Raw genomic sequence first — 21993 nt, forward strand, 5'->3', positions numbered from 1 at the left:
GGGAGAAGGAGAGGGACAGAGCATCTCCAATAGAGGCACAAAAGAGGGAGATGGAGAAGGATAGAGTAGCACCAATAGAGGCACAGGAGAGGGAGAGGGTGGGGAGAGAGAGAGAGAGAGAGAGAGAGAGAGAGAGAGAGAGAGAGAGAGAGAGAGAGAGAGAGAGAGAGAGAGCGAGAGAGAGAGAGGAGCTGTAGCAAGCAGGCCAGAGCAGGAGGGAGCAGAGAAAGAGGGGGAACAGGGAAAATGCATGGGATTTGGCAGGCTAGACTAGAACACTGGGGGGCAAAATCCCTATAAAGAGGGAGGGGAGAAGGAAAATTCGCCAGAAGGGCCCTACCATCCCATTGAAGGTAGTTTTGGGCTCATGTGGGGGAGGTGCACCTCATAGGAGGGTCAAACATGGGTTAAGAGGGTAGGGATGGTTTGGGTGGTCCCTAGTGTAAGGGGAGCAATCAATAGGGGCTATCTACTACAGGCCTTCCCATCCTCCACCTCAACATACCATTGCCCCACACCTTCTAGCACTTTCATTGGTATACCTCAAATCACTCTCTAATCCCTTGAAATTATGAAACACTAATTGGAGGCTCTTTTGAGACCCCATTTCTCCCCTAATGAATATCTGACATCCAAACATGCAACCTCATAGAGAATGTGGGTAGTGCATTGGCCATTGTGAAAAAAAAAAAACTCCAAAGATTAGTTGTCTCTAAAGAACAGTGCATTATCTATTATGATGATTTATAATCAAGGCATTCACTTATCAAAGGTCTCACAAGTCCTTAAAGTTCCAAGTTGTAGCTTGTATCATGCAATATTTAGAATGCATGCCTAGGCTGATGATGTTAATGGGTCTTGTTCTAAGTTGAAAGTAACACCACACTAGCCCATTCATCAATGAAACAAAGGAGATTGTACCCTTATTTTGGGAGGCTAAGATAGGTGTTTCCGCAATAATGATGTTTTCCAAAAAAATAGCCGACAAAAGAATCACATGAAGCACCCAGTATGCCTACACAATGAGCCTTATGTACAAACTTGTAAAGTGCATTATACATGAAGCACATTATGTTGTGGTTACCATTGTCATATGCTAGTTAGCACCTGATGTGTTGGTTACTATTGTCATATGCTAGTTAGCACTTGAAATGCCAATGGAGACTATCTTATGCTAGTTAATACTTGCAAAGCTTGATAGTGCCTAGTTGTCTAGTTACCATTGACATATGCTACATGGATGTTTTTATTGAAGCTCTACTTATATATTAATGTAAAATCCAAGAAAAAGTTTATCAATCTAGTTTTTTTAGTTTCATAATATTGATGGAGCATAGTACAATTTTATATATTTTCTTTTGAATTTTGAAGTGAAAGATGTAAATCTTGGCAAAACTTTACTTTTTTCCATAGAAAAGTTTCAAATCCAAACGAACATTTTAAACATTTATATTTATTAGGGCATACAAACTTTTGATACCATTTTAAAAAGTTCCACTTTTTAACAAAACTACATGAAAAAATCAGCTATGTTCTAGTATGCTAAGATTTACAAGTGTCATATGTTGGTTACCACTATCATATGGTGGTTACTACTCTCACTTCTACCTATTTACCATTGTCATATGGTAGTTAAAAATGCTTGTTAGCACTGTAATAATTTCTAGGCACCTACATTGCTAGTTACAATTTACCACTATTATATGCTTGAGAGAATAGGCAATGTTGGTTAACATGTCATATGCTAGTCATCAGTAGTAGTGGTCCTACTAGCTCCCACCATCACACTCAAGCTAGCATGTGCATTCTAGTTAGCACTTGCAATGCTATGCTAGTCAAAACTTGCAATGCTATGCTAGTCAAAACTTGCAATGCTATGCTAGTTGGCACCTACAATGCTGGTTAGCAATTGGAGTAATGTTGGTTAATATCTACAATGTTATGTTAGTTAGGACCTGCAGTATTGGTTACCACTAGAATGCTGTGTTGGCTAGCACCTGTAATGCTAGTTAGTACTTTCAACAATGCTATTGATAACTGGATAAATATTTAGAGTAGAATCTGGTGGTAATCCATCCTTGAAGAATTACCCACGAGAGTTCTATCGATACAACCCACAAGCCCACAACAATCTACCATGATAGGTAGCCCATACATCAGTGACTGCGGCCAATCAAGTGGCCATTGTTCTAGGAGAAAAACAGCATGTGGCTGAAATTCAGCAGCGTAATAATTGGAACTAGCAAGGCAATTGGAATAGTACCGGAATGGTTGGGGCCAAAACTCTGGATCTGATAAAGATCACAATTACTGTCAAGTAAGTGGGCATCTGGCACGTCTAGATTGTCTGTTATGGTGCCAGTCAAACAAACAAGGGTTGGAGATTGTGTAATGGCCACAGCGAGGACAAACACAACTGAATCCACTGCCAACATAGACTCATGCCATCTTAGATGAAGAGATTGGCAGCCGGTCCATTTGCTTAGATGAGTCAATGCCTAGGCCCTTTGCCTTCCCAAGGACCCACTCTTCAGACACCTCTGCCACCACCACCTTTCAGTTTGATGTGTTCGTGACTACATGGTCCAAGGGCTCGGCTCTGGGGGCCATCAAAAAGGTGACCTCTCATCAGAAGGAGAAATGGCTACATTGGGATGATCAAGAACGGGGTACAGACTACAACTTTAGAGCAATTTGTTAAGTTATATAAAGTTGAGAAGCTAAAGGACAAATGGCATCCGGTCATTCCGTTTTGTGACTCAAAAATGCAGGAGGGTTAAGCAAGTCAATCCCTAGAATAGTGGCACACCCCGAATCCTTTGGACTCATCTTAGATACATGTGGATTGCTAGGTGGACCATTCCTCAACTCCTACCGTACCATCAGAACTGGGACTTGACAATTTTTATGACAACTTGTTCAAGGCATTGAAGAAAATGGAGGAGAAAATTTCAGTGGATCGGTTGCTTCACATGATCTCGGTGGATGTGTGATGCCAACTCATGAGGGAGCTAATGTGGCCACATCTGCAATTCATTCCCTTGAACTCATTCCGATTACACCTTTAAATATGGGGAGGAGCATGCAAATAATAGGTTGGCTTGGAGAGACCACTGTGGTGGTTTTTGGCATAATAATGAGACACAATCTATCATTCTGAGCATCGCCTCAATGTAGTCTCTAGCCTAACGACCTGTCAATTCAGTTGTAAGAATGTATCTCTGTCCTTGTTTGAACACGTTGTTGAGCAAATGAATCTTTGAGTGCCCTCATATGAGCCAAAGTCTTTAACAAAGATCGAGTCTAAACAAGCAATGAAATAGTTCCAAAGTTGCCATCACCTATCTAATGTTCATTCTACTACTATATAGAATATAAATGCACAATTGTCTCTATGATTGCTCCAATCTTATGTCTTTTTCTTCAGTAGTTGAACAAAGTGCATGTACTCCTCCCAAGGACCTAATAAAAAAGGGAAGGATCCACATTGATAAAAGATCCATGAGTTACTTTAAGAGAAGAATGCAATTATTAACATCTGTCGCTCAGTTAACGCTCAATTAAAGGAGACTTGCACTACTATGTGTTGTGTTTAAAATTGTTTGGGAAGATTAGGTGTAAGCAAGCTGAGGACAGTGAGGGCACAATACTTTGGTTTGAGTTCTAAGAAACAAGATTATTACTTGAGTGCAACAATCACCCCCCTAAAGAATGAGCAGGTGGAGTATCAGTTAGAGTATGCAAATTTGTAGACCAACCTTTAAAAACATTAATATCTCAGGAAATGCAAGGCTAACACGCATACAAAAGAGAACAATGTGTTTTAGGAATCCACGTCTAATTGGGCCTATTGGACATATGGTCGTATCATGGATGGAAATATATTTTGATTTGAATTCAAAAGTGAGACCCACAACAAGAAAACTGCACTTGATGGATAATTACACAAGATTTGAGGTTTTCACACTCTACAAGGAGGAGATGTCAGAGAGCAATGAACGGTTTGATAGCTATAGTCATTTTAATAGATTGTGGAAGAACTTCTTCAATAATGTGAAGATGATCCCCCCAAAAAGTGCGATGGGGGTATGTAATGTATGTGCAAACCTCAAAAGTCAATGGCAAAGGGCTAAAACAACCTCAAGTGAATGAGGTACCGGGGTATTTTACATGTACATTTTGATTCTCTAAAAGATTTTGGGTGTGTGAATTATTTGTGTGTTTTGACATGCATATCAAATCAATAGTGCTCTTAAGCACCATCGAGAGAAACATGCCAAAGAATGATCAAAACTGGCAAAGCATAGAAGAAGGTGCTTCAAGAATCCCTCTAAGTATCTTGGTCTCTTTATGGATAGTATAGATAAAAGGAAGACCAATCTGTCTCACTTAAAGAGAATTTCAAAAGATGTGAAGGAAGAGACAGTTGTGCGAATGCATCTCATGGGGGGTTCATGGGATGTCACTTATATCACAAAAAGTTCCAAGCTAGGGTATTTTTAATTATCTAGATTTGCATAGTAATGCAAATATATTAATCATAATAAATCATTGCATTCTCACATTGTGGGAAGGCCCCCTTCCAAGAACACTATATATCCATCTCGACAATACAGGTAACATCAAGAGAAAACAAAAACTAGACATTCTTCCATAATGTGTATGTTTGTGGATAAGCGAATTGTTGATAAGATCAAAGTTGGATTCCTATTGGTTGGTCAAACTCACGATCACATATATTAAATACCTAGTACATTCTCCAAGAAACGTAGAAGAAATGATGCATTCACTTTAGTGGAGATGATGGATAGATTGTGAAAGAATCTTATATTTCACAACCTGAAGTTTATCACTTGAAAAAGACTTACAATTTCATGAGATTTATTCAAGGTGGACTAGGTGATGAATTTTGTATCAAGAGGTTGAATGAGAACTTTCAACATTAATTTCTCATAAAGAAAAAAGCATATCAAAGAACATATCTATATGGTAAGAAATATGCCTCTTCTTTAGATTGGGTATCCATGGGTGGCTTACAATTCCTATCTTCTTTTGGACTAGCTAGTCCGTGAAATTAATGCTTCAATGCTAGAACCTCTAGTGACTGAGAGTGAGGTAAAATAGGCACAAGATCAAGGAAGGAATTTGACTATGAAAGGTGCATGTCAGAGAATAGAATTTTGATAGAGAAGGCAAAAACATACTCTAGAAGTGTAGACAATGGAATGTGGCAGAATAACTTTTTTGAATACCAAGCCCTCATCCTTGAATGGTTCAAGAGTAACACTACTACTTTGTGCAATGATTTTGTATGGCCAACATATCATCCTCATTCAGAAAAGTTATACCACCTAAAAGTCTATCACTTGAGGTTGAAGCTTTAATCAACATATATGCACGAGAGATGTATCTTGGTGCACGACTATCTTGCCAAAAGATGAAAAGAGCTCACTAAAATGTGGTAGGTTTTGTACAAGATTTAAAGTGTGGATCGATGATTGCAACTCTTGCTTAAGAGGACCCTCTTGGACATCCATTCTAGATTGCAAAAGTGGTAGAAATTCAAAAGTCTATGCAAGGCTAGGTAACTTCCATTGTTGTGCAATGGTTTAGGACTACACATGCTAATCCATTGAAAGGAAAATATGCTCCTCAAATAGTTGCATGTCCAAAACAGAAAAGGAAAAGAAGGGACACCAAAAACCAACCATGATTGGATGTTCTTACTTAGAGAAGTAGACATACTTGTTTATGATCTTCAACTTACAAATGATGGATGCCTAAGGAAGAAGAAAATAGATGTTCTCTTTGAGAAGGTTCCACCCTATGCAACACATCTTGTTGGATCCTCCTCCTTTAGACTCTCATGGTTGCAAATGGAAGGGGCACTAGGCCTTCACAGGGACAAAGAGAATGTTCTTGTTAATAGTGTGGAGGAGGATGGATCATCCACTTCTGGATCATCATGACAATGACCTTGATGATAATGTAGCTATAGGTGTTGATACATATTAGGATGCACTTGTAGAGTGAGATAGTGCATGTACACTCTTTGGTTATGTAGGAATCTCATAATGTTCATCTTTTTTTGAATATTAGTGTATCAAACAATTGCCTAGCTTTTCAATTCCTCTGATGAAATTACCAAACCATAACCTGCTGCTGAGTCTCCGAGCGCCCTGATCCTATGCAAGTATGTAACTGACTGAAATGCTGCATCTAGCGCTAGGGGTGTAGCTCCGAACTCTGCGAGCATAATCTGATGCGGTACCGTGGCTTCGCTCTGATCAATCTGGAGAACATGATGATCTGTAACCTCTCTACTCATCTCCAATCTGCAACACTGAGATCTCCTACCCAAAAGGGGCTAGCATACATGGCTGTAGGTCTCACCAGTGTATCGAAAAGTAAGGACTTCGTGTCGGGATGCTGAAAATGTGACTGTGCACATTGCCTCTCGAGAAGAGCCAAGGCGGCATACCCTCTACTGATCCTATCTCGTGCTGCATGCGTCATGGTGAAGACTGGACCTCTAAATGTGGCACCCAAATATGTATACTCCCTGACTAGCTCCACCTCCTACCCATCAAATGTGAAAGAGAACTCGCCTCTCCTATAAACCTGGTATGACGTGTTGAAGACCATGACTTTGGTCTTCCCAAGGTTTACAGACAACCCTCTGTCCTGACAAAAGTTGTGGAGTGCATGGAGATGTGCCTGTAAACCCGGTTGGGAGGAAGAAATAAGAACCACGTCATCTGCATAGAGGAGAATCGGTATCATGGATCCTACCAGTAAAGAACCTGTACCACCCATCGTCTATATGTACATCTCTAACTCATCGATATAGAGACCAAAGAGTGTCGGAGACAAAGGACACCCCTGCTTCACCCCTATCATACTGCGTACTTCCCCCGATAGCCCCGCCCGTGTCCTGACTCTACCTGTGACTCTCTCATACAAGGCCATGATCGCCCATTGAATCTCCCCACTGAATCCCAAGTCACGAAGTCGCTGGAAGAGTCTGAAACGCGGCACAGTGTCAAATGCCTTTCTGAAGTCCACGAAGCAACAATAGAGCCGTTGCTTACGTGACTTGGCCTCCTCAATCAAAGCCCTGAGTGTGAAGATATGATCTAGAGTTGAGTGCTCTGCACGAAATCCTGCCTGCCCTCTAGCTCTCATACCTGTCGCCTCGGCATGGTCATTTATATGTCCTTCTAGAATGGTCGCATAAATCTTGGCCATGACATGGCCAATCATAATGGTCCTATAGTTCGATGCCTCCAAAGGATCCCCCGACTTGTGTATGGGTACTATAGTATTTTCTAGCCAACTAGGTGGAAGACCTGTACAAATGGACTCGTTAAAAAGACGGGAGAGGACTATAGCTAAGGCATCAATCCCATGGATTACATACTCCGCTTGCAATCCATCATGGTCCTTAGCTCTCCTAGTCTTCAAACGATGAACTGCTGCTCGGACACTACTGGATGAGAATAAGGCAGAGGAGGTGGGTCTAGGCATATGGGATAAGTCGATCTGTGGCTGGTCTGGAATATCATATAAAGTGGAAGTATAGGCAAGCCAAACCTGCGGGTCTGTAAGAGGAGTTTGAGATTTCAAGTGAAGGAATTTCTTCTAGAATTCCTTGGAATCACAGCTAAAAAGTAAACTTCTCAGCTCCTCCTCATTCCGGGCTAGAAATTGGCGCTTTTTGCGTCACACCAAACGCTTGTTACAACTCTTCTTGGTCTCAATGAGGAGGGGAGACTTCTCCTGTGTCTCAAGGCAAAGCTTCCTGTGGAGTTCTTTACACTCCTCATCATACCATCCATTACAAGGCACAAGACTGACTGGTGGAGGACTGGATGTGTGGCAAGTGACGAGGAAGGACTTGTGGGCTGCCGAGATGATGGAGGTATGTACAAGGTCCCACCGATCCTGTGTGGAGGATAGGGCATCGAGAAGGTGCGGATGGAGAAGACTACTCGGGTGCTGGCTATAAATATCATTGAACTGGTGGTCAAAATGAACCTCATAGTATGGCTGACGCTCATGATGTCTAGAAGGGGGGGCATGAGGAATCTGGGTAAGAATAAAGTGCAGACATGCATGATCCGCTCAAGGCATAAGAGGGTCGACTGTGAGGTTATGTACAAAAGGGATTAAAGTCGGGGGACCCAAGACGTAATCAATGACGCTCGTACCACCACCTGCGAAGGGAAAACATGTGGCTGTGGATGAATGCGGCCACTGTCGAAGTCCATTATAAATGACCATGCCATGCGATGAGAGAAGCTCCAATAGGTGATGTCCCTGATCTGTCACCTCTACCCCTCTATCTGAAGATAAGCATGGAAAACTCTCATCTGGGGCAGCTAGAACTTTAAAGACTGGATCCTCAGCAAAGTCCAAAATCTATGCCTGTCTGTCTGATGTCCTCGTGTTGAAGTCTCCTAAAAGGATGACCTCTCCGCAGCGTGAGTACTCCAATACATCGGCTGACAAATCCTCAAAAGGTGACTGTCCTGGTCCATCTGAGGCATAACGAGTCTGTCTCAGGGGAAAGTAGCATACTGCAATAAAAAAGTCTCTCAGGCGGGGTCTTCTGATCCGTACCCAAAGATATCTGGCCTGATGGTCTCTCCTCACGACTGTGAATATCGATCTGAGATGCTCTCTATAAAGAACTGCCACAACGCCAGATCCTCTGACTCCTCCTGATCGTCTAGTCTGCTGTTGAAAGACAAACTCCCAGGCATACTCTGTCACCTGTGGCAAGCCTCTCTCTGGGCTCTCATGGGTCTCTGTAAAGAAGACGATGTCCTGATCAAAAAAGGCCTCTCGTAAGTTGCCAGGCTGAGCTGTGAGGGAACCATTACAGTTCCAAACTGTGAAACTCAAGCTATCTGGTAGGCTACATGTCCCATAGGCCTCGTGTCGTCAACTGTGGACTCCAGCCGGTCTAGATCACATAGCTCCTATCAAAAGTCTACCCTCTCTGATCACGGCTCACTTGCCCTCACGACGGGCAACATCCCTCTGTGCAATGAGACGTCTATGCTCCTCCCACTGAAGAGCTGTAAGGTCCTCATCCATGTGAATCTGTGGATGGTCCCTCAATCTGGATCTCCTCCGTAATACTGCGAGATGGGCCTCAGCATCTCTGAATCTGATGATAAGTGGCTGGTGCCGTGCTGGATCCCGGCCCACTCGATATGCAGCTACTATGCCATGATCCTGAACTCCGAGTGTCCCAGATACGAAATCTGTCGCCTGATCCATGGCTGATCTCGTATCTGATCGCTCAACTCCACGGATGCGGATGTTGAGGGCCTTCTGAGCTCGCCGCTGACTCTCGGCAATAGTCTCAGAGACTATGGTCTGCTGGGCATGTGGGGCTCTATGCACAACGTCCACCCACTCTGAGGTCTTCTGTACCTCTGTCTGCAGTGTGGCCAGCCTCTCCTCAACTGCTGCACTAGCTGGAGGAGCTACATGCAGCTGCTAGAGGCGATCATCGCATGCCACAACATGCTCCTGAATGCATGCCTCCAGCTGCACTATGCGCTCAGCATGTGTCCGTAATTGGATGTCTCGATCAATATCTCTAGTATGAAGTTGGCGAATATGGGAGTCCTGATCAGATCTATGACTCTCAACTGTCGATAGCTGAGCAATCAGTGTGTGTATCTATGCTGTGAGAGACTGAATCGCAGCGCCCTGAAGTCTGCAAGTCTCCATGCACTGCATAACTAAATCTCTCAAGCGCAGATTATCTGCCAGGACTGCTTCCGCTGTGGAGGGTGAAGGGGAGAGGGGGTACAAGGATGAGGGGGTAAGAGGGTAAGAAGGCGAGTAAAGGAGGGGTGCAAAAAATGGAGGTCCTGAAGAGAGAGATCCGGTAGGAGGAAGTAGGGAGTCAGGGACCGAAGAAGAGCCTACACTAGGGGAGGAAGGGGCTGAAAGGGAGGGTAGGTGGGAAGATGCAGGAAGAAGCTAGGTAGGGACTAGGGGAGGGGAAGAAGAGGAGGGAAGAGGCTGGGTAGGGAATAGGGAAGGGGAGGAAGAGGAAGGAAGAGGATGGGTAGGGACTAGGGGAGGGGAGGAATAAGCAAGGGAAAGGGCTAGGGAGGAATGAACGGGAGCAAGAGGAGGAGGTGAAGCTGAAGGAGGGGGAGGAGGAGGATTGAGTAGAGGAGGTGGGTAGGAAAGGGTTGGGATTGAGGCAAGGGAGGTAACCAGAAGTGATGGGGGAGATGGAAATAAAGGAGATGGGGTAGGAGCCACAGGAGAGAGAGAGAGAGAGAGAGAGAGAGAGAGAGAGATACATATAGTAAACAAGGTGGGGATCCCACTATGGCCCTACCTTTTGGAGTCTCATTATAAGTCTAAGTGTAAGTAGCTCGATAAATATTTTGAATAACTTGTGAAAGGAAACGATAGGTGTAATTGGAAGGAAAGGAAAAGAGAAAAGCAAGTGAAGGTGAAGGAATATCGGGAAAGGTACATGGGTGAAAGAGAGGAGAGAAAAGACGTGAAAAGGTGTATGTGTGTGTGTGTGTGGTGGATGGGCCATTAAATAAAAGTGGGGATGAGTGCCTATTTTGGAGAAAGAAATATCAATGTGGTGCCATACAAGAGCAAAGAGAGCCTCCATCTTTAGAGAGAGATACCTAACAAAAGACAAAAGCTTTAGGATTAAGACCAAAAAACATTTAGGACCTCCACAAGCAAACCAAAACCATAAACCCTAAACACATTAGAATTCCTTAAACTTCTACCTGAGACTTCTACTAACCCACATTTAAACCTCATACTAACCATAATTTGCAAGGTCAAATTGACCAAATGAACTAATTTCAAAACTATGGCCCTTATTAGCAACTCACTTAACCAAGTCATCCCTTAGGACCCTTGGAGGGGCAAAAATACACACACACATATATATATATATAGAGAGAGAGAGAGGTTGCTAGACATTGGGTGGGATGGGTTTTACTAATACAGCGAGAACTAATACAGCGAGAATAAAGAGGAACGAAGTTTGCTGCAAATAGTTATCATGAAGAAGTCCTTAGTGAATGGACCAAGGGAGTCCATTCATGTGGGAGACAAAAGTGCGAATGAAACAGAAAAGGTGAAGCAAATGAGGAAGGTGAATCAATGATCCTGTTGTGTCACAAGTCTTGGAGCTGGAAGTAGCCCACAAGCTCATTCCAGCATTCACAAATCGATTGGTGCTTGCAGAGTGCATCGCTTCCTTCCATCATCAGCCACAAATCATGATTAATGTGATGGTTGACTACTTCGTCAGCAGATTGTTCGTGCGTGCCTGTGGTTATCAGATTGCTGCATCCAATATTGATCTGTTCCTTGGAGTCGTGTGCGCAGAAATTAGCACTGATATTGCTGCCGCAGAACGTTAATTCGCTAGACGGTTCTGCAATCTGCACCTGCTTAGTTGATGAATCGGTGCTCGTTGCTACCGTTATTTTATTGGTTATGCGATCGATCCACATTGCCCATTCCGATGCTATTGAGACTTGATTCACGGTCCTTGCGGAATTAATTGCTAGGGCCTCTTTCGCATTGATCTGGGTGTCCGGAGAGATAATCCACTCTCCAGAAGTACCCTCAGCATCAAAGAACGATGTGAACACAGTTCGCAGCACGGGAATCTTCGCATGACAAACAGGGTTCATCCCTCTGCTGCCATACTCTTCTTTCTCAATCGCGCATGGGGTTTCACTCTTAGTTGATTCTGTTTTATCGATGCTAATTGTCGTCCTCTGTTTCTGTTCTTGTCTCCTCATGAAAATGTGCCACATGTTCTTCACATCGTTGTCTGTTCTCCCCACAAGATGCGCAGCTATCTTGGTCCATCTGTTGTGAGAAAGAACATTTGAGGCAGCGATGTAGCAGTATTCATTGAGTGTCATCAGTTAAAAGTGGAATCTCATCAATCATAGCAAGTACACTCTTCCATACCAATACCTGTTTCCATAGAGTTTTTGCAGCTCATATACATGCATCGCTTCCTCCATCGAAAATTTCCCACGCTTTATGCCTGGTCTCAAGTGGTTCATCCAACGTCTCCTACAGCTCTTTCCGCATCTTCCCAGACCTGCTCAGCATCGCAACTGTAAGCCATTTCCAAAGGAACCTATTCAATCGGCTATGACAGAGATATATATATATATCTAGCAAGGATCCTCTCACCCGCTTTACGAGCTATGTCGCTCCAAGTGAGGTGAGTTCGCGGCTCGGCCAGGATTCTCAGCAGCTTTTCATCCTCTTCGGGTGACCAAAGAGCTCTCATGCTTACCATTACCGATGATCCAATTCAGATGTTGAGTTTAACAGATATTAATGCACGATCGCGAGCTGCAATATAGCTCAGAGAGACTGATGATATTTTGCTATCTTTACCAATTCCCACGACGGTCTAGTTCTAGTTCTAGCTTTACTTCGAGACTTGAGCGACTAACCTTTTACGACCGTCAACGAAGATCTCTACGAGGAAGCACACTTGAGCGACTAACCTTTTACGACCGTCAACGAAGATCTCTACGAGGAAGCACACTTGAGCGACTAACCTTTTACGACCGTCAACGAAGATCTCTACGAGGAAGCACACTTGATTGAATTAGTAGTTGGACTGTGCGTCAACACTGATTGAATATTGTGTTAGGCTGCGCCTTGTGGCTGACGCCGTTCACAAACCGTGAAAACACGCTTTGGGACAAGGAAGCACTTTCTTCCTGTAGGAATGTTGCGGCGCCAGAACGCCAAAGGTTTGAGACTGTGCTTGTTGCTGTCTTATGATATCATAGAGCACGGATCACATTTCAATGGATATCCCTGGACAGTCCATGCATAATTTGTAAACCCATGTCACAGATCATCAGGGTTCAGAAATATCGAGTCAGGAAAGAGTTTTCCGGTCATGAGATGTCTGGTGGATGTTTGGCCAACACAGAAAGCCAGTGGTCTTGCTGCTTTAATGCACGGACTGATGTGAATGCATAACAAACTATTAATGTAGACGTATGTGCAATCCAGCTTCCAGGTGCTAGGACCGAGCTGGATTACGATGAAGAGCCGGCTCCACGAATGGCGGTTTGAAACTCGCATCACCCCGGCCGCTGGCTCAAGCCACAGTCTTTGCTCGATCCATTTTTCACGCAAACATGCTGATTTCAACAATAACGACGTGCAATCTATCTGTGCTTTCGACAAGGCAATCTGAGTCCAATCATTGCCGTTGTCATAGTTTCTGCCAGAGATTCGTCGAGCAAAAGCATCAGAGATTCAGAGGTTGCAAGTCTTTGACTGAAAAAATATGATTCGAATAGATTAGACTGTATAAGTTGATTCTTCAAATGGTTGAGAAATTGTTTTCATAGACCTCGGGAATGATTTGCAAGAATTGACAACGTCAGATGACAACCGAGACTGAGCAGTTGAACGGTTTACGTGTGGCTTCAAGCTTCAATGGAGTGTTAGGGCCTGAGGGGGGGCCTTCCTGAAATGTGCAGGTTTGAGTGATCGCCCGCTTAAGTGTTCTGCTGCCTGTCAACGTAATCCACTGGCGGTTGTGTCCCTCGTAGATGCGGGAATTTTTTATTAAAAAACTCAAATTTTAACTACTCTTTACCTCACTCTTAAGAAAAACTCTTTAAGAGAAATTCTAACAAGGTGAAAGCTTTCACAAGGCCTGCCAAAATGAATCACAAGGCTAGCTATTTCATCTCTCTCCTAAAAAGATGTATTGGTCCCATCATTAGTTCCCATGAAGTCTAAAGTAGATTATAAGCCAAGTCGAGTGTCCCATGCAGCATAGACAAGCCACAATGCATAGCTTCAATCCACGATTTTCCCTTCCAACCAAAAGAAACAAATGATATAGATTGCAAGAAAGAGGCCTATAGGAAACGAGCTCGTAGGTCTCCTCACAAGTAAAGCAACTCCTTTCGAGGAGGTGAGTTGCCCATCTTACATGACACTTCTGTTTACCAAGTTTTCAAAGGGCCGCTTCTATGCTTACATGCATTTCTCAAACAATAGCTAATCTACTCGAGCCTTCGTTACTTATTGTCGATCTGAGCTCCTACGAGTATGTAACTGATAGGAAGCAGATCGTGCATTCTATAGAGGGTACGGTCAGTCATCAAAACAAGCAAAAGGTGTGGAGGCAAGCTGGATTCAAGACATAGGATGATAAGAAGCGAGTCAAAAGATGATTTAGTGGTGGAAAGAGCATAAAGAAGCCTCAAAAAGATGCGAAAACAATGGAGAACTTGTTCACTACCTTGAAGATAATTCGAAAGGAGGAGGGGGGATGCACGTTGCTATGCCCTCTTCTCTGATTAAGCTATAGATACACGCAAGTTAAAGATTGAGTTGAAGCAGTTGAGCAGGTTATGCCCATGGTGACGACCTGTGTCAAATGAAACTACAACAAAAGCTGAAGGGGATGACTAGGTAAAGGTGGAGGAGGCAATGTGTGAAGAAAAGCAAGAAGAAAGTGAGAGTAAGGTGAAAAATGACGGGGTAAAAGTTATGGCAATGGAAGGCTTGAAAGGTTGTGGTTATGAAGAAGAAGAAAGTGAGAGTAAAGTGAAAAATGAAAGGGTAAAAGCTGTGGCAAAGGAAGGCTTGAAAGATTGTGGCTATGAAGAAAAAGAAAGGCGCTCCCACTACATTTTCAAGAGAGAGAGAGAGAGAGAGAGAGAGAGAGAGAGAGATCATTATTCTAGTGACATATGGCATAGCCATGCTTGTAATCATACGGTTGTCATATATGCTATCTTCAAGGGATTGTTGCTCTAGTTTTGTATCAATCCTTCTATGCAATTCAATAGGGCACACCTTTTGATAACTACTTTTTTTAATTGATTCCATGCAATTCAATAGGGCATACCTCTTGATATATACTTTTTGTTATTGATTTCCTACAACTTAATATGGCACATTTGTTGATATGCATTTTTTCTTGTTGATGATTCCTTTTAATCCACAATCCAATAGGGGCCAAGGCAACTCATGCATAGATCTTTTCTTCACAACAACCGAGTCTCAAATCTCTCTCCCTTTCGAAAAATCACACTCTTTAGGCTTATATTAATGCCTACTCTATTCTAATCACTTGTACTATTGTAATCATTAAAGATCTATGAAAGTGTCCAATCTAGCCAAGTATTACCTTGCCATTGGGAGGAATTGCCACATGCTACTTTAGCTTTGAATTCCCTTTTCTTAGAATCAATGTGACATACCACCCTACCATAAGACCACACATCTAGGCATCTTACCACTTGGAGAAGTAACTTGTGGCACCTTCACATTAATTTCACTTCCTTTTCATATATAAAACTGATAAGACAAAAAATTTCCATCTATTCCAAAAAAATAGATTAGAAGATCATAGATGAAAATTTTACAATCCATCTCATGTCAACCTGAGTTTTTGAACAATGATTTATGGTATTGCTTTTTAAAAGTACTCCCTCCCCCAAACATAATTCAAGGCATTTAATTATTTTATGAGATGAAGGTTGCAGCTTTGTTTTGTAAAAAGTGAGGATTTTGCATATCTGCATTGAAATGCACTTAATCTCAGCAAGGGATTAGTGCGTCTATTGTTTGTGAAAGAAAGTGAGTCTTAGCTCACTTAGGTCGCATTTTTGGGCCGATACAGAATTGGATATAGCCAATCGAGGAGCTATTTCTGGAGCATTTTTTGGGCTATGCTGTGATGTGCTACTAGGAGAGATTTCAAATTCAAGGTAGTATGGCACTCTCATTGGGGTTTTTTTCCAATGTATTGATTGCCACACTGGCGTAATGATCATGCACATGACTTGCAAGAACTTGCTAGTGTAATCATTCTGAACACCTAGTAGAGCTTGACACATAGTACTCTAGGTTTTACTCCATGGGCATATAGTCATCCTAGAAATAGTGCAGATCTCAACATGTGCCACTCCACGCCTTCACCCTATGGAGCCTGTACTCCATGGGCATACAACTATTTCAAACATGGTATAGAGCTTGACATGCGCCGTGTTGGCTTACAGTTCTATGACCACCACACTTGTTCAAAAAGAGAGCTACTTTAGCATTTTTAAGGTCATTTAAAACCACCAAGGTGGTATGAGGAGCTTCTTTCATAGCTATTTGGTGTAAAGAAGTAAATTAACCACTATTTTATCTTATGATGTACCAAATTTTCTCTGAAAATCATTGCCTAAAGCAAGAATTTTGTGCCCCATTGCATAAAACAAAAATTCTAAAGTTGAATGCTGCCTGGAGGGTCCCCAACCCACAAACTAGTGTAGGAGATAACCAAGGGAATAGATCTCTTGAAATGACCTTTGGAAGGCCTGGCATAGATGTAAGCCTAGCAGTCTAAGTAGCATGCCAACCATGGCGGTGGCTAGAATGCACTTTTTAGCACTTTTAAAAAAGTTTAGACAATTTTTAGGGCACTTTTTAGCTCTCTTAGAGCATGCTCATGATTGCATAGAGACTAACACAAAGCAAACAAAAAGATCACACAGAGTTACTCATATTTTATATAAAAAACTAGACTATCATGTGCATTCAATGGTATATTACTAGAAATCCATTAGCACCCCAGTAGTGGCATACTCTACTACAAGATAATAGTCTACTATAAAAATTTTATTAGGATAGTCTAAGTAGATTAACCATTTGGAACTGTTTGAGAGAATATGAGAAAAGAGAAATATGTTTGTATTTTTACAAAATTGGTAAGTATTTTAAAATTTTGGCAACCTTGGGCCTAGTGTAATATAAAAATTTTATTACAATAGTCTAAGCAGACTGACCATTTGGCACTTGTCAAGAGAATATGAGAAAAGAGAAACATGTTTGTATTATTTTAGAATTTGTAAATGTTACCCAATTTTGGCCACCTTGGGCCCTATTTACAATTAGCCATTTGCATCCTGAGGTACAATCTTGGACCATATGTACAAAATTTTGGCCGTTTGCATCCCTCAATGCATCCAGAAGGAAGTCAAAAATCAAAACAAGGCACCTTTAACTTAAAAGGAATAGTGCCCCACCTTCAACTCAAAAGGAATACTGCCCCACCTTGCAAGCCTTTGAAGGAGGTCGGACATCAACAAGGCCACCAATGGAGCTCCGTTTCAAAGGCAAGTACTGCCTTGCCATTCAAGCCATTGAAGCAGGTTGAACATAAATGTAACATAGATGCTAAGGAGCATAAGCAGAAAAATGAGCAAAATATTCCCAAAAAATTCAAACTCCTTGATCAATGTCTGAATGGGCTCCATAGAAAAGAACTCAATGTAGGCCATCTGCATTTATCCATGTTAACTCCTCAATCTTGAGACCAATCAAAAACCCCTATTGAACATGAAGCATGAATACAACACATGGCATTAAAATCTTTGAGCAATGCGATGTGACCACCTTGAGGAAGAAAGAAGATATAATATGGATGTTGTTGGTATAAAGAATGTTGGAAATAGTAGGGGGTCAATACAAGAGTGGACATGGTGGAGGGGGGAGTAGTGGAGAAACAGGCAATGAGCAGTGGAGAGATAGATTCTAATGATGATGACTAGGGGGTCTGATGAGAAGTGGGAAATAGCAATGGAGGAATAGCATTAGTGGAGAAATAGAGTTCTTGATGGCAAACAAGGGAGCCAATAAGCAGTGGAGAAATAACATTAGACGCATGAAGATGAGGGTGCTTTTTTATGCATAGTCTATGTATTACCAGCCAGTTGAACATGTGGCATTTGATCAATTGGCATGTCCAAAAAATCATCAATGGATTTCAAACAATCAAAATGGCCTGCTAATTAATCACTAGCCAACCTGGTGGCATGTCCAGCTAATCATGAGTTGCCTTTAATCAATCTATCTATCAATCATGTGCCCAATGCATGCTAGCCAAGTGGATTTATTCACCACACCAAATTAAAATTTAAGTCTTGATGATTGGTAACTAATTACTCACCTTACTTACTCTACATGCAAGCCCAGTGTTTGTCATCATGTCTAAAATTTGAATCATCATTGCATTCTTAAATTGGTACAATGCTTGCAAAACTCAATTCAAGCCATATAAATGCCAGCAAGGGGGCTCCATGCCCAATGGTTGGGTCATCAAATTAAGCCTCAATGACTAGTAAATAGCTGCTCACTCTATTTACTCCACATGCAAGCCTAATAGTGCATGTAAGCTTGGTGATTATCATCGTGACTCATAATTAACTACTCATTCTACTTACTCTACATGCAAACTCGATGGTTTCATTGTGACCAGCAATCAACTGCTTGGGTCCATGGATGATTTTTTCAAGTTAGTTTCGTTAAGGAGCTAAACTTTTATATTGGTGTTGAAAGTTTGTATGCCCTAATAAAAATAAATGTTTAAAACATTCGCCAGGATTTGAAACTTATATGCAAAAAATAAATAAAATTTCGCTAAGATTTACATTTTTTCCTTTAAAATTCAAAAGAAAAAATATAAAACTCTCTCTCTCTCTCTCTCTCTCTGTGCAGTGTGAGCATCCTACTAACTCCATGTCAGTCTCTAAGATTCACCTCTGAGCATCACCTGGAGTTGCTATCTTGCTATATAACCTCACTTGTTGGTGTGTTGTCTTTTAGTCTTGTTAGAGTCAGTTGACTATGATCTTGTTGTTAGATATCAATGCTCCTCTCGTGTAACTATGCAGGAACCAGCTAACTCTACTTGTAAGCCCCCCATATGAGGAGAAGGCATTTGAGTAGCTCGATTATCCGGTAGGTTCTGGTTTGGATACAAGATGGGGGCCATGTGTGGCCTGATAGCTGGACGGCTTCAGATAGAGTTGGCACACTACCAACTAGGCTACATGCAAGTGCAGGAAGGCATCCCATGACTGATCGCACTAAGGTAGATGGAGCATTTCCTGGGGCAGCCCACTCTCGGGTTGCGAGGCTCATTTGGAGTCGCAGATGATCTCGGATGGGCTTTGGGGCTCTGGGCCGAACGGATAACCATAGGTCAATTGCTCTATTCTGTGCCATGATTCTAACGTGTGGTCGGTGGCCTATTTTGGGATTGGGACCGACCTCTAATCGACCGTTTTGGGTGGACTTGGTCGGTATCCCAATTGGGTCTAACCGACTGCAACTGGTGGCTATATAAGAGCAAGCCCGTGAAGCCCATAATCATCACTGGCTATACCAACCCTGATTCCTTAGCATCCAGCCTCCATCCTCTACTATTTCTAGCATGCCATCGAAGCTTCTCACATAGGAGTGCACGGCTGGGAGGCAACACCATCTATTGTATCAATTTTATAGTAATCAAAATTTTGAATCTCCATACTATCTTCTTTTTTCTCTTGCATACGAGATCTTGTTATCTGTTGAGCATAGACGTTGTATTGTTTTCTTACATTTCTTTCATCTACATGTCAGTGATGATGAACTGAGAGAGCAAGAGTGTTTTGATTTAAATAATTGTTATTCTAATAGTTGTATCAAAGGAGTTGTTGATGTTCTAGTGAGTTGTCATGTACGTCGAGGTTTGTGAGTTGTTAGGAGAGAAATATAAGGCTAGTCCAAAGTCAATAAGTCTATTTTGGTTGAGTAATCTATCGTGAAGTTTGACAAGAAGAACTTTCCCTCATGGAAGTTATTTCTTTAGTTGCTTCTTATGGAGAAAGCACTCAAGGGGGTTGTGTCGGGATTTGGAAAGATGCCTGCAAATAGCCAAGGGTTTGAGAAGATCTAGATGTGGGAACTAAAGAATGAAAAAGGTATGGGGTTGCTTGGTTGTGCTCTAGGGATAGACTATTTTCATCATGTAGATGTTGCAAAGATAGTTGGTTGAGATTGGAACATGTTGGGACCACTTTAAGGATCAAAGGTCAAGAATTCTTTGATAGTCATAAAGCAGTTGTTCGGTCTGCATATGGGGGACAAGAAGTCCTTGGGCACATATTTGAATCACATGCAGTCATTGATGAAGCACTTACAATCGCTAGGGTGGAAGGTTAATTATGACAATGCAAAAGCAATACTCCTTCATGGTACTTGGAATTGTTGATGATACTAAGAATAAACTTTGATTCTCTTGATTTTCATAATATTGTGTCGATGTTATTAAATGAGCAGCATAGGATAGAAGCAATCTTGCTTGATGGAGACATTACCTACGTAGTAAAAGATAAGGGGAAATTAAAGAATACTGGGAGCAAGAAAGTGCTTGTTTGTGATTTCTCTGGTAGAGAAGGACACCTAGTAGGATTTTGCTTCAAGAAGGCATGTGACAATCAATGCAAAGATTCAACTTCAAAGGCATGCATTATTGAAGAAACACATTGCGGATAATATTGCAATGTTGGTTTAGACAGATATTCCAGCGATTGAGATCAATGATGAATTTGCCTTTTGAGTTCTCTTTTCAAGTTTCAAGTGCATGATAGTTTTAGAGTCTCTATGGGTGGTAGTGTGATTTTCTTATTGTGCTTCTTTTCAACAAATCCTATGTGGATGGTTGCTTTGACTTTTAGCCTTTTTATTTTTATCTCTGTACTTAGGTTAAGGGGGTTTTCTAGTGCATGGTGTAAACTAGATAGAGGTTTTTACCAAAGGTTTTAGAGGCTATGCCATCTAAGTATGGGATTGGCCATGCAACAATCAATGCTCAAGGTTATATACCAATATTCTTTCGAAAGGTCAACTCTCTCTCCATGTGGTGCGAGTAGCCTGACTCCATGAGAATCTCCAAGAGCTGTCTCTTGAGCGTCACTTGGAGTCACTATCTTGGTATATAGCTTCACTCTAGTGTGTTGTCATTCAATCTTATTAGTGTTAGTCAGATTGTATGTAAGTCTATCCTTTGTACTCTACAACAAGTTCCATAGAAATGTGTAGAGTACTTATTTCACTGGTTTCTTTCATCTACCTATGTTGAATTTCGGTGATGAGCTAAGAAAGCAAGTGGGTATTGATTTAAATCATTGTTATTCTAACACTAGTGGTACTTTGCAAAGTCCTCATGGGCTAGAAGAGCTTTCTTCTCAAAAGGTAGCATTAATGGGTTGCTTTAGGCCAAAATGTTGCAAAGTACAGGCTTGACATTATGTGATGGAGCTCAGCTTATAATTTGCCAAAGCATTATCGGGGGCAAGGATTCAACCATTTGTCATCCAACTAGTTGAATAAAAAATCACTCTATAAAATGTATGTAAATATAGATTAATAATTGCATCAATCATAGTAATTAACATGTATATGTAAAAAAATTTAAAAAATTGGGTGTTACCTTGTCTCAATGGATGGTAGCACAAATATATCTATTTGATCAACCCAGAACTTGATGAAGTCAATTGCAAAAAAAATTGGATTCATTCACTACTACACACGGATCCTATTGTGACATTTACGTACCGACATTTAGCGCCTGCTTAGCGTTAATCGTCGGTATGAAAAGCGGGTTTCCTAAATCATCGCTATATAGCGACTGTTGCTAAAAGTCGCTATATAGTGACCTTTATAAAAGTCGCTATATAGCGACTTTTAAGTGTCGCTATATAGTGACACTGATATACAAAATATTATAGCGATGTTTTTACAGAGGTTTTTTTTTTTTATAGGCCTTAAAAGTTAGTTTTTTCCAATGAAATTTTTTTTTAATTTTTCATACATGTTTGAGCTCATAGAGAATTAAAAAATGAGAGCATGTACATCAAGCCTTTGAAGCTCATATATTCATGTCCAAGTTTGAGATGAGAAAAATCAAATAAGAGCATTTACGTCAACTGTTTCATCTTGAGCCAAGTCTAAGGAGCCAAACAAGTCTATCTCCAACTCTATACCGAGTTGATCTCCTATATCATCATCGTACTCTAGCATCGTACGTTCACCTAAAAGTATTTAATCATGTTCTTCAATAAAGCTTAAATGTGGTGATTCTTGATGATTATTGTC

At 41.6% G+C, this 21993-nt stretch overlaps 1 protein-coding gene across 1 annotated transcript; it reads right to left on the reverse strand.

Moving 5' to 3' along the window:
* Positions 1-11183: 11183 nt before the first annotated feature.
* Positions 11184-12334, reverse strand: LOC147905771 (transcription factor MYB15-like). Its single transcript, XM_087376621.1, has 3 exons — positions 12226-12334; positions 12001-12130; positions 11184-11889 (listed from the first exon to the last, which is right to left on the reverse strand). The coding sequence occupies exons 1-3, from the start codon at positions 12332-12334 to the stop codon at positions 11184-11186; spliced, it is 945 nt and encodes a 314-aa protein (XP_087232747.1).
* Between the last annotated feature and the right edge of the window lie 9659 nt (positions 12335-21993).

This window comes from Dipteris shenzhenensis, chromosome 1, assembly GCF_047967505.1.
Source record: "Dipteris shenzhenensis isolate YYH24624 ecotype China chromosome 1, Dip_SZ_1.0, whole genome shotgun sequence".
Taxonomy (NCBI): Eukaryota; Viridiplantae; Streptophyta; class Polypodiopsida; order Gleicheniales; family Dipteridaceae; genus Dipteris; species Dipteris shenzhenensis.